Raw genomic sequence first — 16,902 nt, forward strand, 5'->3', positions numbered from 1 at the left:
TCTTCTGGCCACCTGTTGTTGGTAGGGCACATTAGGGGGTCGATTCCGATTCGATAAAATCACCGTCCGTACGATTCGTATCCGGAGCCATTTCCGTACGACTCGTACACACACCATACGACTCGGCAAGTACGATCCAGACCGGGTGATCAGGACGCGATTTGTACGGAAAAGCGCACATTCACATACACACCGTACGGCTCGTACACCCCATGATTGTAGGGGTACGGCTCGTACACCCCATGATCATAGGGGTATGGCTTGTACACCCCATGATCGTAGGGGTATGGCTCATACACCTACGATCATGGGGTATACGAGCCGTACCCCATGATTGTAGTTGTACCAGCCGTACCCCTACAATCATGGGGTGTTCGAGCCGTACCCCTACGATCATGGGGGGTATGCACCGTAACCGGGGGGGGTGTTCCATACCTGTTTCGGGGCGAACTCTGCTTCTACGGGAGTTTTCAGCTCCCGTAGAAAAAGGGTCGTACGGAGCGTACCCAACACAAATTGTACTTGCCAGGTCGGAAAAAGCAGCCGCGAACGGTATAGACGTCGCGTATAGCGGGTTCCGAGGGCGAATCATACGGGGATACAATTCGTACGGTCTCTGTACGATTCGTACGGAGTACGGCTCCTGGTACGAATCGTACTTCGTCGTACGTACGGGACGTTTACAGGTACGAATCGTACGGGGAAAAAACGCTCCGTATGACGATTCGGAGCGCTTTTTACCGGATCGGAATCGACCCCCAGGTGATCGATACTGCTGCTGATTTGCATACTGGCGTTAACCCTGTTGCTGGTAAGGTTGGTATCTATAGGACTGAAAAGACGGCCTTTGTTGCTATTGACCTTTTCCTCCTCTACCTCGAAAGGGCTGAAACCGCTGCTGTTGTAGTGTCCCTGGTGAGCATGTCGTGTCCATATCAGACTTTATCCATTGAAGAGCCTCATCTATATGTTTTCCAAATAGATTATCACCAACAAAGGGCATGTTGACAATCTTAGCTTCGATCTCCGGACAAAAAGAAGTTGCTTTAAGCCAGCCTTGCCTGCGTAAAGCGATTGCTCCTGCCATCTGTCTGAAAGCCACTGATGAGCTGTCCATGGCTATATCATCATCTCAGAGGCTTTCCTAGCCCTCTCTTGTAGTATCTGCCTCGCCTCTTCTGTCTTATCGTCCGGAAGATGACCTAGGAAATGTGCCAAATCGAACCACATTTGCCGGTCGTGCCAACATAACATGGCTAACACATTTGATGCCTTGATGGAAGTGACCGCCATCACTACAAAATGCTTTCCTGTACCATCCAGCCTTCTACCATCCTTATTAGGAGGAGCAGAACATGTAACCGCAGGATTCCTAGAGCACCTCTGGACTGCCTGCATGACAACCGACTCGGGTCTTGGATGACCGATTAGACATGCAAGAGACGATTCTGGACCCTTATATTTCTTCCCTAAACTGCTGCAGGTACTGAAACCAGACTTTTCATAATTTTTATTCCTTCTTCCCAGATGTAGTTCACCATTGGAATGGCCCGAATTGATTTCCTAGCGGAATCCTTAAAATCATATAGAAGACAGTCTGCCTCTTTCACAAGAAGAGGTAAGTCAAACCTCTTTAAGGCCCGCTCCAGCAGTTTGTGAAACCCTCCAATGTCTTCCAGCTGAGAATTAGCTGGGGAAGGTGAGGGAGAAGGAGAGGATGGTGCAACGTACTCATCCCATTCATCGCCCACAGGCACCACATCCTGCGTCAGCTATCCCAGTTCTGGCTGGTCCTCCACATCACTCTATATAGTCATCTCTGATGGCAATTACTCTTGGAGGTAGTGCCTTCTGTTGAAACGGTGGCGGCTGTGGAGACTTGGAAGAAGATGCACCATGCTGTTGACTCGGGTGCTAGGCACAGGAGCATTAGCTTCCGGGAAGCAGGTGTAATAGTCATTAATCATGTGTCTCTGGGCCATGATGAAGGAGATTGGCACTGATATGGTATCTTCCCGTGGCGGCGGAAGATTATCCTCCTCTTCCTCAAAATCATAACTCTGCTGAAAAGATTCGTACCTATGTGATTTTGGAGGCGGGTGATCTTTAAAGGAGAAATCCGCCTCCAAATACTCCCGACTTGTCCTGATACTTGTCTTCATTATTAGTATCCTGGCATTTTACCTTGAGCTGCGGTGGACTATAAGCAAGCCAAAACAAACCTTCCTCCTCTGATTCCTGCATTTCCAATAAGTGAGAAGGAGGCAGCGGCGAGATTTTACTCAAAGATGCCAACTCTGATGACATCCTTCCTGATTCCGGCATCATGGAGCTCTTTTTTGTCTCTGTTGACGAGGTCATGGACGGTGGCATCCTTTTTATTGTTATCTTCATCGACAAGCCTTGCATCTTTGGCTATTTGAATACCATCATCGGCGAGGTCGTCATCGAGGGCGTCGACAAAGAATGTTTCATCGTCGAAGGTGCCTTCATCTGTGCCGTCGGCGGTGCTGTCGTCGATGATGTCGTCATGGGGGCGGCCGTCGATGAGGCTGTCAATGTGGTAAAAGTTGTAACTCTTGTTGTCGATGATGCCGTAGTCGGCGTTGGTGTTGCCATCGTTGCCGCAGTCAGTGAGGGACTGACTGTCCTCGATTTCACTGCCCTCGTCGAGGGGGCAGCCGTAGATGGGTCCGGCGACTGGGTCTTTTTTCCTACAGATGCTTTACGAGGAGTATGTGGCACTGAAGAAAATGATGCAGACTTCCTATGAGAAGTGCTGTCAGAGGGCAGAGAAGCTGGCAATTTGTCTTTGGTCTTACAGACTTTTGGCTTCTTGATGTCAGTTTTAGTAGAAGCAGACTCCGGCTTTCTTTTACGCTCTGGAGTAGAATGAGCCTCTTCAACATCCGAGCCAGACTCTGATCTGGATTTCTTCTTCTGTAGCCACAGAAACAAACGTGCTTCTCTGTTTTTTAATGCCTTTGCAGAGAAAGTCCTGCAATATTTACAATCCCTGGGTACATGGTTGGGATGTAAGCAGTATGGGCAATCTTTGTGGGGGTCGTCAGAAAACAGTCTAGCTTTCCACACAAGATCTGCAGGGTCTAAAGAAACTCTTTTTAGAGCCCTCAGCCATCTTTCACAATATAAGGAAAGCAATACCCCTTCCTTTCCAGAGAGTTCTGAAGTGGAAACAGTAGGGTCAAAAGTTCACCAACAGAGAGAACTCAGCAGAGCTCAGGGAGATTCCATCTCACACGACGTGCGGTTAGAAATCTTATGTATGGTGGCTCTGCAGGGGATTGTGGTCTCAGGGCTGGCATTTCATTGGCTGATTAGGCATCATAAAGATGACAATGGGTAACAAAAATGTGTTTCCCTTTGCATTGGTTTATATAAATTTTCTTATATACTGCTATATTTTCAATACTGTGAGACTCCCACCATGACGACGAGGAAGAATCAAGCATGTGAATCTATGAAAGATTCAATGCTGGAGAAATTATACTATTCCTTAGTTTAGCGTGCCCCCTACAGCAAGTTATTGTAACAAATTGCATTGTAATTGTATGCAATGTAACAACGCAGTCGTAACAACCGCGTTGTAATAGCATGCGATGTAACGCATGCAATGTGTAGGCTGTTCCCCATGCCAAGCAAGCGAGGTGTCCAATTGCAATCCAAGAAATCAAGCACCATTGTTTGGTAGTAAAAAATAGTGATTAATTGGAGTGAAGAGGGCCCCTCACCCTGGGCCCCGGTGCCACTGATTCTGCTGCTCTAGCGACAGCTATGCTCCTGTATCTTATTATATGGGTATTTTATTATTCACAAATCAGAGCCAAAGGAATTGCTGGAATAAGTATTATTGAGCACACAGGGCCAGAAGTTCAAAGCACTTTTTCAGTCACAAACACTCCAATTCTGAGTCTGCGTCTGAAAAAATTCAATGCTTTTCTAAATGTAACTTTTACCCACTCCTAAAATGGGATTGTAACCCCATACTGATTCAGAATTTGGAGAGGGTGTGTTGCAGTGGTCCCCTCCAAATACTGAATCGCTATGCAATTTATCAATGTTTTGCGACCGAAATCCCATCACAAAACTTTTAAAAATTACTGATTACAAAGATGGGGTGGTATTGCACAGTGGATGTAAAACATATGTTTGTTGGGGGGTAGGTAGGGGTCCAGGAGACCACTGCCAACTCTGAAACAAACTTTTAAAAAAGACAACTTTTCTTTTTAATCACATACCTATTTCCACTGAGAAAAACGGGCTGCATTTAAAAAGAAAAGTTTAAGTTTTTGAAAGCTGATTTGAAATGATTGTCTGCTCACTAGCATGCCACCATCCTTATGAGGCCATGCAATTGGAGTGTTAATGGCCACCAATCTGAGTGAGTCTCTTGTGATGTACCTCATTATTATTCATTAGGTAGGTTGTATTGCGACACACTACAAATTGGAATTTTGCAAAGTGACCTATTAGTACATAGGTCGATGCTTTACATTTTTCACTAAGCGCCAAAATTCTGACTGCAATTTGTTAAAATGTTTTTGTGACAAGTAGTTAGTACACAAGGCATATCATTCTTAAACTAACCCATTTCTGTATGCTCCTGTGTCTCAGGGACCTCTCAACTTCTCTTTGCTTTACTTTCTGAGAAAATAAACTCAAAAGAGATGGACTGGTAAATAGGAATATCTAGCGATTTGAAAAAGGACGGGTGCTTCTGACTGAATCTATTATGTACGCTGAATTTAATGCCTTAATTATGAGTTAAGAGCAGAGGCGTCTCCTCCGTGTCACCCCACTGCTTTTTGAGCAGGAAAAATAAAATGATAATAACATAGGGGCATATTACCAACAACTAGCGATAATTATCGATATGTTGGCTTAGCGGCAATAATTTTATCGCCGTGTTGCGGTGATTTTTATCGCTTAGGAGCCTTGCTATTATCAAGGTTTATCTCCTAAGCGATAAAAATCGGCCGAAATGCATGAATATCGCTGTAAAGTCAGCGATATTCATGCATTACCGAGCTAATGCTCTTAGCCATGTTATCCACCTCCCATTGGATAACATGCCTAAGAACTGCTCAGGGCAGGTGTTAGCTTTTGGAGATATTGGCGCTTAGCGCGAATATCTCCAAAAGTTGGTAATAGGAGATAGCGATGTTAGCGACTGTTTCCAGTCGCTAACATCTTGGCACGCCCACTTTGCATGTCATTAGTGATAAATATCTCTGACATGCAAAGCGGGGCCCAAGATGGTCGCTATCTCCTACTAGTTGTCGCTAACTGGTGTTAGCGACAGCTAGGTAATAGGGAGATAATTTTATCTCCGCTTTCTTGGCTTTTAAAGCCAAAAAAGCGGAGATAAATACCTTGATATTATGCCCCATAGTTATTATCATTTTGTTTTTCGCAAGCTCTGAACTGGGTTAGGGAGGGGCGGGAGGCACAGGGGGGAGGAGTGGTTTGTACACTCCAAGTACGTATGACTGCTTGGCCAGCCGTCTTGGCCAGACCAAATAGTAATGCGCACTTTGCATGTTCCCCACCAGGCTGCATTTCACAACCTGGTGGGGAGCATGCCTAGGCCCTCAGTACCCATATGAGCACCGATCCACAGCGCTCAGACTAATAACAACGCTGCTTTGCAGGCATATATGGGTGCGCAGATGGGGACTGAGGGTCTGGGCATGCTTGGGGGAGACAATCACAAAGCAGCATTGCAGCGCAGTGATTGATTATGGGGAAGCAGCCTGGGGGGCTTCCTGGTTCTGGGACCCGCCAGAAAAGCGAAGGAGAGACATGGCCAGCAGAAGAGGTAAGTGGTATTTTTATTTTTTGTTATTTTAATCATCAACTCCAGCGCTTTTTAAGAGCATAAGTTAAGGACAAATTACATTATGGTAGGCACAGGGAGATTAAGCGATTTGCCCAGAATCACAGGATGTTGAGCCGACGCTGAGACTCTAACATGGTTCCTCAGCTCCAAGGTTGGCAGCTCTGGCCATTACACCACATCCTCTCCCCACTTTCATGGTTAGTAGTGGGTCCTGTTTTAGGCGGCGCTAACAGGAGAAATAGGCTGGTGACCAGAGCCCAGCACTTATGTTTTTTGCAAATTAACTACTGGGTGCAACTGTTTACCTCAGTTTTGGCTCTGCCCTAAGATCATAACCATGGTCTCTACTCTATCTTTACTCTGTCACTGCCAGCCATTCCTGCTTTTGCACTCCATCCCTGTTGTAATTATTTTATATATCCTACGACTTCTGCTATAAAGGATTTGTGCAATTTTAGTTATGAAAAAGAACTTCCTGGCGTTACTCCTGAGACACACCTCATCTCGTTCATTCATTAATCATCACTTTGTAGGAATAAAGAAGTGCGCTATCTCCCGCATGTAATCATTCAAACGATTACTCTTCTCTATCACGGATTACTTTCTTCACTCTAACAATTTAGAAGACACGCACAGCTTGTAATTGAATAGCTACCTGCCAAAAATCTCACTTTTCATACAACTCGGGGTGTCTTCGAAAAGTGTGCTGAAATCCAGACCACGGGTTCGATCAAATAAGTAGCTGTAAAATCGCATCACACGGTCTTGTAAAGAAGACGGGACCTTTTTATTCAGCATGTAGGTCTTCACTGCCTGCCAGAGTAAAACGACAAAGCTTATTACTAAAAGAAGAAGAAGGATTTCTTTGAAAGCAAATACATAACACTTCGACAAGGCCTAGAAAGCACTCAACAGGTTGAAACATGTTGACATCCACCAAAAGCTAACCCAGCATATAGAATCAGAGACAACATTAAGGACTCTCACAATGGTGGCATATATTAATCGATGAATAAAATTACCTTTGAAAATTGTGGATCGCATTGAAGCAATGATGAGATGATACTTGTAAAAGATTCCCTCAAGGGCTATTTGTTATTACGCGTTGAATTCACATATGCACTCATGAACCTTTATTCACCTTCTTACCAACTGTCCAAATTAAATTCAGACTAATGCAAGAATAGGGTTGTCAGAGAATCATTGCTTATGCTATAATGTGTTGATTATTTAAGAATTAATTTCATATTTAAGAGAATTCCATAGAGAGTTGTAATCAGGATGCAACTGACACACACTACCATATAAAGGCTTGATTTAGCCCAGCGAAAATACACTTTTGTGTCCTCTTCCTGTGTTATTGTCAACATCTTTAGTCCTTCTCTTGATCCCATCACAGCTAATCAATTGAGTGTGTGTGGAAGACCATGGTCTGCTGGAAAAGTGATGGAGGTCCAGCGGGTATGGCATTAAGCTCTGGAGACCAAACCAACTTAAAAAAACAATCACCACAAAAAGATGGGGACGGAGCGTCGTGCTGAGAACAGTCTAAGAGGCACTTTTGCCCCCTTCACCCACCAAGTTTCCTCTACCACATAAATAAAAAGCTTGCTGCCACTGATATTCTGCGGTGTTTTCAAGACTCTAAATTGATACAGGATGCTAAGAGTTTTTAAGACCAGATGGGAACCCACTCAGTGCAGCAGTTTCAAAATTCCCTCCCCTTTCACCATATGTAATCAACTCTTCATGAGTGGCTGTGTGAAGGGAACTGATATCGTTTGGCACATGGTGGTAGCATGTGAGTTGGCAGGCCTGCAACTGGGATAGGGCCCATCAATACTCCTGCTGCACGGCCTTGTTCATCGTGAGATCAAACAAGTTCTTCCCACCAAAGCTACAGTTCATGAATTTCTCTTGGGCCCTCAACTTCTAGTCTGAGAGAAAATTGAATTGAATTTATTAACTCTTCGATTAATTAAAATCACTACAGTAAAAAGTGCAAATCTTCCTGCCTTACCTGTTACTTCGCTGCCAGGAGGGGAAACGCTGTCAACTCGGGGCTGTTGCCGCTTTCATCGCCCAAATCGCCATCACTGCGGATTGAGGGGACTGAGGGGACTACATTACCCAGAAGCCCCCTGTGGCGCTGTTTCATCGCGTCACTGCCTAGCGCCAGGAGGCGCTCATAACCGCGGGAGGCCTCACGCAGCGCGGGACGCGCCCGGGCCAAGGGCGGGTCCGTCCGCGCCCGTCAGCGGCAGGCAGAGGCTGGACTGGGACACCCCCCTAACAGACAAAGTTGTGCCACCTAGTGGTTTATTGTTGGCAAATAAGTTCTGTATATTTAAGTAAGCGTGTTAACTTAGGCTATGAGTAAGATCTCACGCAAGGGGGGTAATGGGGCAGGAGTTGTGGGCACCTTAGATGCCTTTCTCGCTAGGGCTGAGTCTGTGTTAATACACAAGATCCAGCTTACAGAGCGGAGGCTCTCCCTAGAACCAACAAATCCATTTCCACTACAAGCTCATTTGTCAGAGCCCAATGCAGTTGTAGCTACGAGCCCTAGAGCATCACAAAGTATTGCATCTAACCCACAGCAGGGCACTCCTGAACCACTAACATTGGTCAATTCTCCCTGCTCGACCCCATCTCCCTCTCCGCCACATACCTGCACTAGGCAACTGAAGTTCATGCAAGCCCTCAAAGGGAAAGATCAGTCAAAGAAGAGAAAAGCACGTAGCGCCCCTAAAACTAGTCACCAGATCTCCAAGCAGGCTAAGAATAGGAACGTTGCACATGAGCAGGGAGGGCCTACGGTGATGTCTATGGCCTCAGATAGCTCTAAGGTGGGTGAGAATAGTTCTAGTCCATCTGCGGTAGCGCTGGGCCATAATTGTTCCCAGGTGACACCGGATTTCTTAAAACAGCTTGAAGAAAGGTTATTAGCACTGATCAATCCTGTTATGGTGAAACTTGACGCAATTGCTCAAAGGTTAAGTACACTAGAGAAGCACCTATCTAAAGATCTACCCGCCATCCCGGGAACCAGACAAGCAACTGAGCCAAATGAGGGAGAATCAAGATTTCCACCCTGCTCCCAGGGCAGCAGGTCGGTAAGTCTTCCCCCAATTCCAATGGTAATGCCAAGTAATCACCCAATACCGCCTGAACAAAATGGTAGTGTAGGGCCCTACAGGTAGAATTCAGGGCCGTGGAAATGTGCTGCCTCTGGGAGCCTCATTACACCTCCCACCTGAGGTGAACCCGTATACCATTATCCTAGCCAATGTACCGAAACTCCCACATAATGTAAAGGAGCATTGGTCCTCTCTTAAGAATAAGGCACTCCACTTCCTGAAAACTAAAACAGGGCTAGGAAACCACCTTTTTGGGGAATTTAAGATGGTTAGAAGGGTAGCCTGGGTTGGTCACTCTCAAAAAGACTCAGATGATGACTGTGTTGTGCTTAGCTTTAGGTCACCAAATATGGTCCGGTTTATACTGGATAAGGCAGTTTATTTTAGGCCAAGTAATGAGGGTATCAATGTCCTCCCGCTGGGTTTCTTCTACCGACCCGATGTTTAACAACGACTAATAAGTGATAGTCCAACAAGTAACTGTCCAAGAGATCCTAACAGTGCAATCTTGGTATCTAATCGATTTGATGTGCTTAGCATATTAGATGCCAATGATTGACTGCCCCCTTCAACAGACCCTAAGACTCCTGGAGCAGGTATGTCACAAGGGCATGGTGATGCCGAAACCATAAGTTCCAACCATAGAGAGGAAGTTATTGCTCTACCGCTCACTGGCCCATATGAATGCAACAGTGATACTAATACCATTGATAACAGGGTAGACCACATAGGGACAAGTAGCTTTCACCTTACGCCAAGGTCAGCTGTTGGCTCAGTATCAGGTCCAATGACTTCTAATGTTATTCCTAGAGTTAGTGGATCCCAGCTACGTGGTTACCCCAGTCCTGGTCTTACAGCACAATCCTTGGTTTCTTGGAACATCCCAGGGCTGAAGAACAAATTAAAGTCCCAAGATTGGCTAACACTTATAGATAAACATGATGTTCTACTATTCTAGGAAACCTGGCAAACGGAACCTCAGTATAGACTAGGATACCTACATTTTTACAACTTAGCTACCCCGAGCACAAGGGGTAGACCAATGGGGGCTTGACCATTTGGGTTAGACAGGATGACAGCTACCAAGTCAGTCAGCTGGACTCTAAGAGGAGCGATATTCTAATAATCAAAATCCAAAGCCCCAATTTTAAGGATCTCTATATTGTTAATATCTATGCAAGGGGTAAGCCTGGGGGTAAAGCCTCTGAGACTATTACCTTGCTAGATTCGTATCTTGATCTGTATAATCGCAAGCGGATTACACTTGTAGCAGGAGACCTTAATCGTTGTTTCAAACCGCTAGATAATAACGATATTGAACTTACTTTGGAGGAAGACCTTGTTTGGGATATTCCGCACTTGACCATACCTCCAATTAAGAAGTGGTCAGAAACTGCATTACAGCTTAAAGTTCTATGCCTGGAACAGGGGCTCAGGGCGGTAAATGGAAGAACAAAGTCAGATAAGCAGGGCGATCCCACTTTTAATAATGGGATATGTAGCAGTCGCATAGACTATATCCTTTTTAGGTCGAGCTGGCGTTGGAGCGCGAAGCGCTCCCGCCAGCGAGTTATATAGTCGCCGTGTTCACTGGCAAGGGAGTCTAGAGCTGTGCACGAGCCGCTACTGGCCTGTGCACGAGCCGACTCAGCTCTGTGGACGCGCACGTCTCTGGAAGACGTGCTGCGCCCGAGCCGGCTCCCGCTTGTTTTTAATGTAAGTATATACCAACATCGAAATGTACGTGTACGTTTAATTGCTAACACTTATGTGTTGCGTTATGTGGTCATATCGTGGGTACTGTGTTTTTGATGCTGAAACATTGAACTTTTTATGTCAATACTGTTTGTTACCAATTTTTCTTCGTCACTACAACCCTGGTAAATCCCTGTAGAGTTATTTTAAAGCAAATCAAAATGGAGAGAGAGGACTAGGTAAGCTAGTCCGGATCCCCTGGTTATATGTAGGAATATCAATAAAGGACTAGCTTAGTTGTGTTAACGAGTAGGAATATCAATAAAGGTCGTTCACGCACCTTAGAAGTCGGCACTATGTTGTGTTACCTGAATACAATTCTCATTGTTTCTCCCTTGTATGTCTGTTTGTGTCTCTGTGTTTTATGTACAGTAAAGCAGAGGGAATCCCCCTCTAACACGTACAGCACCTTAGCGAGTGCGACACCTTTTTATCACACACTAAACCACTTAATATAGTTTATTTTTCACTCACACATACTCATTGGTCCTGAGGAAAGCCAGTTTTAACAAAAAGGCCTGGCTGAAACATGTAGACCACACAGGACGTAGGAGCTCATAATACACTCCACATCGTCCGCAAGCCTTTTTATCTGCTAGCAGGGGCCCAGACATTAAAATTTTCCTTATACCCTCGGGAACTGGGACCACCTGCATAGCTTTTAACATCACGTTCATACCCACTATTCACTGCACACTCAGCAAGCATACCAGCTCCTCAGTAATCTGGAGTCGCAGCACACCCAGGACACATTCGGTGTCACTGTGGTGGGCCCGATGATGAAGCATGCCACCAACTAGGTTGGTGGGTGAGGGCTTCATGACCAAACCAAATGGTTTGCCTACAGACGTACCTTCTGAGTCTCGTTAACACAACTAAGCTAGTCCTTTATTGATATCCCCCCCTGAGTTATTTTAAAGACCATACAAATAACTGTGGGACAAAAATGTTTACATGAATAAATGAATGCAGACGAAAATGTATACAGTACCTAAGAGAAAAAGTAATCACTGTGCCAAATGCCGAGTCATCATAGCAAGTTATCCGGGAACTAACTAGGTTGCTTTAGTGCCCTACAAATGCATAATATTTTTTTCGAAAGCCTAATGATTCATGCAGGAGATAAACGTGCTGTAGAATGTGAGAGGTTAGAGAAAAACGCATCCGCAAATAGGAGCAGCCATTTAAGGAGAAGCTTTGCATGTTTATCTTTGGACTGACATGGCCCAGTCCGAGGCCCTTAACCTGGAAGTATGCTTTTTAGCGCTTAACGCCAAAGAACGCACCACTGATAGCCCACTTGCTCTAAAAGCAAACTCCCTCCTCTCTCCAGGGAATAATGAGGTGTATTGATTGCATCCACCTTATGCATAAAATATGCGTATTTCTAATGGAGTGGCCCTGCTAAGCCTGTATCTGCAGACAATTTCTGCAGAGGCCCAATGTAGGCCGAGGCGTAGAAGGTGGCTACTATGCTCTCTCTCTGCCTCTAGCCTTGCAGGACAGCTGCGTCAGTGCCACATCCCAGGCAGGCTCTGATGCTGAGGCTGCAGCCTGCCACGGAGAGCTGCGCTTTTGCCGACTGCAGAGCTCCCCCGTGTTCCTGACCTTCAAGCTGATCTTGCAGACTTGCATTAGAAGGTAATTTCGTCCTTGTTCTCCACGCATCCCCGAGCTGCTGCTATTTTAAACCACCCCAGTGTGTTTTTAATGACTTTATAATTTTGAAGGCTGCAGTAGTTCTGTGATGTAATGTGGCAAAGTAACCGATTTTCAGGCCCTGAGCACACGCAGCAATGCAGTAAGTGCATTAAGCGTTGCAGCACGTATCTCCAGTGCTGGGTTTGGACCAAAAGCTTTGTGGTTTAATATTTCCCTCCATGTGTGCCTGCTGCTGGACATAGCTTGGTTGGTGCTCAGACTGAGTCGGGAGGTAACGTAACGTAACCTCTTGCTCTTTCCTATGATGGTTTCCTAGAGGTATAAAATCAGCAACTTCAGGAATCTACAGGAAAGTGATGGCAAGACTGCCCAGTATTGAGTGAAAAGGAGCCTTGCTTCTGGCAAACCATCTGTGGAGCGTTTCCTTGCCTCAGCCATCACTCACTGTTTTTGAAATAGAAACATGGGACTGCCTTCACTTTTTTCCTTCTCATTTGGTATGCTGCGTCCTCCACAGATGCCTCTGGGTTAAGGTCATCATTAGAGTCCTTGTTTGTAAACTCAGTCCCTATTTTGCAAACTTAACTCTTTTTTAATTCAGACGTATATATTTCTTAAAACCCTGTTTTTTTTACTGCTTAAGTTTGATGTTGAGACTACTTCTATCGTTCACTTCGGTTTTCAGTTATTCGGTTTTGTTATATGAAAAAAGGCCTTTGTTAATATGTGTATTCGAAGCCCACTTTTAACACTTATGTCTTAAAAACACCGTATGGATTTAGACCAAACCAACAAATGTTTTTGTAATAAAGCTCTACTTTCATCCTAAGTTTGGTGTAAAGCCATTCAGCAGTTTTGGCTATTGGCACAAGTACAATTTCCTTTGGTAGGTAAAATGGGAGAGAAAATATTTTTTTCACACAACTCAGTCGGCCCCCACCAATACCTCCCTTACTTATTTTTCCCCTCTGATCTGTATTGTATGGTATTGCAGCATTTATATAGCACCTCCTATTTAGGAGCTAAAGCTCTTGTTTACATGAGTAGCACACTACACCATGTTGGATGTTTGGATGGAAGGATGTTGCCTTTTTTTGATCCCATGTAAGAAGTGATTCCATGTTGTGCCTGATGACACCCGAGGTGCAGTAATCTTGTTATGGGACAAGTAGTAGTGTGTTTGATGAAGTGTGAGAGACAGACATGCAGTTTTGTAATTTTCAGTATGCTGGTAGCTTTGAATAGCTCTTCAGGTAGCTTTATGTTAATTCATATGATATAGGGCCAGATTTAAATGTTGGCAGAGCGATAACCCTTTTGCGACGGAGTTCCCTCCCTACCAACATTATGGCTCACCTGTCTGATTTAGAGTTGGGCGCATGATAGGTTTGAGGGTGGCAATAATGACTCCATCTCTGCCGTGGTCAAACTCCTCTGACAGACCAATGGGGTAAGGGCCGTTGGAGTGTTTGGCTGTATGTCCACCCACCTAATTTAGCTAGGCAGTCATACAGCCAATTTTCAGTGCCAGTCTTTTTTTTTTATTTTTATTTTATTTTTATTTTTTTCCAAAGTGATAAACCAGTACATGTTACAGCACATTTATACGTTTCCAAATTCTAAACATTCAAACACATTCAAATACTAATATCGTCTTTTGCAGATAGTTATAGCAACACTTTTGATAAAGAACAAGAAAAAGAAAAAAAAAAAAGGTTAAAACAATAACTAAAGAGAGCAGTCACAAACATTACATTTCATTTCATTTCAGACCATTTCATCAATTATCTAATCGCTAGCAGCCGACATCCCTTCCTGATTTACCAATCTGTTTTTCCAGTTTGTCACTGGATACCAAATCTTCCTCCCCAGAGTTCTACCTCTTTTTCCCTTCCTATCATAAATTGCCTTTTCTAAATTATATGTTGATAATAACCGAGCAATCCACATCTGAAAGGTTGGTGGTACCCTGTCGAGCCATGTAGATGCTATACAGATACGAAACACTGCAGCCAGCATGAACATAAATTCCAAAAGAACATCTTCAGTTCCTGACGAGACCCCTAACAGTAGTATATCATCCGTTAGCTTTATTTTAAACCCTAGCGATACCTCAGAAAAATTCTCAATCTCTTTTTTAAGAGAATACAGTTGTGGGCATTGTGAAAACATATGGATGATGTCTGCACACTCCGAGTCACATCGTGGGCATGATGTTCCTATGTTGCCCCCCATTGTGCGATTCTGGCTGGCGTATGGTAAAGTGAGTACAGGGTCTTGTAGTGCTGTGACTGTAAAGAGGCCGAGCATAAAATCGTTCGGCCCAGATCAAGGGACACCTGGAAACCCTCTGACTGCAACCCCAGCTTATCCGCCCATTTCCTTATATATCCCTCTGTCATCGGATTTATATATGCACAATTCTGCGTATAAATATCGAATTGTGAGGTGAGAACTCCCCTCTATGTAATCCATTATACGGCAGTTCCGAAAGCCCAGCGTTCCACCCTGTTTATTCGATAGGAAACTTCTGATCTGTCAGTATTTAAAGAAACTATTATTTGATACCTTAAATTTGCTTTGGATCTCTTGGAACTGTAAGATTTCCCCCTGTGGGTTCATAAGGTTCCCTATCTTCATGATCCCTTTGTTGTCCCAATCCTTCATCACCATATCCCTAAAAATATCACCAGGTAAGGATCTATTTGTTAACAGTCGTGTATAACTATTGTATCTTCCTAATCCCATTTTCTTTTGTACCACCTTCCAAATACTATAAGCAGCTTTTAAAGTTTTAAATCTAGTATGCTTGAAGTAACTAAAATCGATTGTGTTTAAGAATCCGTTTTCAGCCCCTTCTCCCATAATTGCAGTATAAACGTTAGTGTGACCCGGTGTGTCTTCTCCTATTTCTGTACCGCTGCCCCCTATTAGTCCATGAAAGTATTGCATAGCTGTAGCCCAATAATAAAACCGGAAATCCGGTGCTCCCCACCCCCCCTATTCTCTTGGTAGTGTTAGGTGTCGATATGCCCTTCTGGTTTTGCCATGTGCCCAAATGAATTTATTTAAAATTGCTTCTATTTTGTTAAACCAAAAGTGATCAAAAAAGAGTGGAATTGCTCTAAATAAATACAGAAATTTTGGAAAGGTAGTCATTTTGATCACATTTATCCGCCCCATCAACGTCAAATGCAACTTATGTATCCTTTCTGTGTTCTCTTTAACTTTGTTTACTAGTGGACGCATGTTTATCTCTACTATGTTATCTAAATCTGTAGTAACTTTTATTCCTAAATATGTTGCAATTTTGACGACTCTGTTGTCTTGATAAGTCATATAGCTGTTTTGTATTATTTGAGTTTTTTCTCTGTTAATACTATATCCTGAAATTGCTCCAAAGTCTACTGCTTCCCTCTCTATCTCAGGAAGAGCGCCTCCTGGGTTATTTGTAATTATGGCCACATCATCCGCATAAGCGAATACTTTATAACTAATGTTGTGTAGCCTGATTGGGGGGATCGTACAGTTGTTTTCTAGTCTGTGCAGAATAGGATCAATATACAGGGCGAATAAGAGCGGAGATGCTGGACAGCCCTGCCTTGTACCACGATTAATAGGTACTAGATTAGTATATCCTTTATTTATTTCTATTCTAGCGTTAGGTTCTTTGTATAATGCCTGAATTGCCTTAATATATCCATTGCCCAACCCATACCATTTCATTACTTCCCATAAATATTTCCAGGAGACCCTGTCGAAGGCCTTCTCCGCATCCAAAAATATAGCCGCGACAGGGTCCCCTGCAACTCCCATAGCGTCTAAGATAGTAATCATCTGCCCCGTATGCTGTGTGGTTCCCTTTCCTGGGATAAACCCGTGCTGTGTTGTGCTCACCAAGTGCTCTATGATCCTGCTCAATCTCTGTGCAAGTGTTTTCGAGTAGATTTTAGCATCTGAATTCATTAGAGTTATCGGGCGGTAGGATCCGGGATCTAGTGGGGATTTGTTTTTGTTTTTAAATTGTTTTTTTTTTAAATCACGATAATATCAGCTCCTCCCCATGAAGGTGGCATTGAATTTCCTATCTGTGCCTGCAAAAGAGTTTCAAGCATGTCCTTCCCTAAAACATCCCAGAAGATTTTGTAGAACTCTACTGGGATCTGGTCTGGGCCTGTGGCTTTCCCAGCAGGAAGATTGTTTATCGCTTCCTGCACTTCTTGCAATGTGAATTTAAGCTCTAAATTTTCCTTCTCCTCGTCTTCTAGCTCTGCGCAATCTATATTCCCCAAATATCCAGTGATCTCTTGTTCTGTCTTTGTGAGTGTCTGCTCGTACAGTTTGATGTAAAATTTCCTAAAAACCTCCTGTATATCTGTTGTCCTATTTACCACCACCCCTACCTCATCTTTTATCTCCTTTATTTGTCCTGCTGCCAAATTCTGCATAGTCCGAATCGCGAGATGTCCTATTCTGTCATTGTAC

At 44.1% G+C, this 16,902-nt stretch overlaps 1 protein-coding gene across 8 annotated transcripts in view; it reads right to left on the reverse strand.

The window, feature by feature from the left end:
- LOC144768773 (uncharacterized) overlaps window positions 1-16,902 on the reverse strand; it is a 9,320,023-nt gene that overhangs the window by 84,063 nt on the left and 9,219,058 nt on the right. For all 8 annotated transcript variants that reach the window (XM_078652700.1, XM_078652694.1, XM_078652695.1 and 5 more), the window contains one exon: window positions 6,516-6,673. In XM_078652700.1, the coding sequence (XP_078508826.1) occupies window positions 6,516-6,673 (158 nt within the window). The remainder of the gene's footprint in view (window positions 1-6,515; window positions 6,674-16,902) is intronic.

Source organism: Lissotriton helveticus, chromosome 7 (genome assembly GCF_964261635.1).
Source record: "Lissotriton helveticus chromosome 7, aLisHel1.1, whole genome shotgun sequence".
NCBI classification, from domain to species: domain Eukaryota; kingdom Metazoa; phylum Chordata; class Amphibia; order Caudata; family Salamandridae; genus Lissotriton; species Lissotriton helveticus.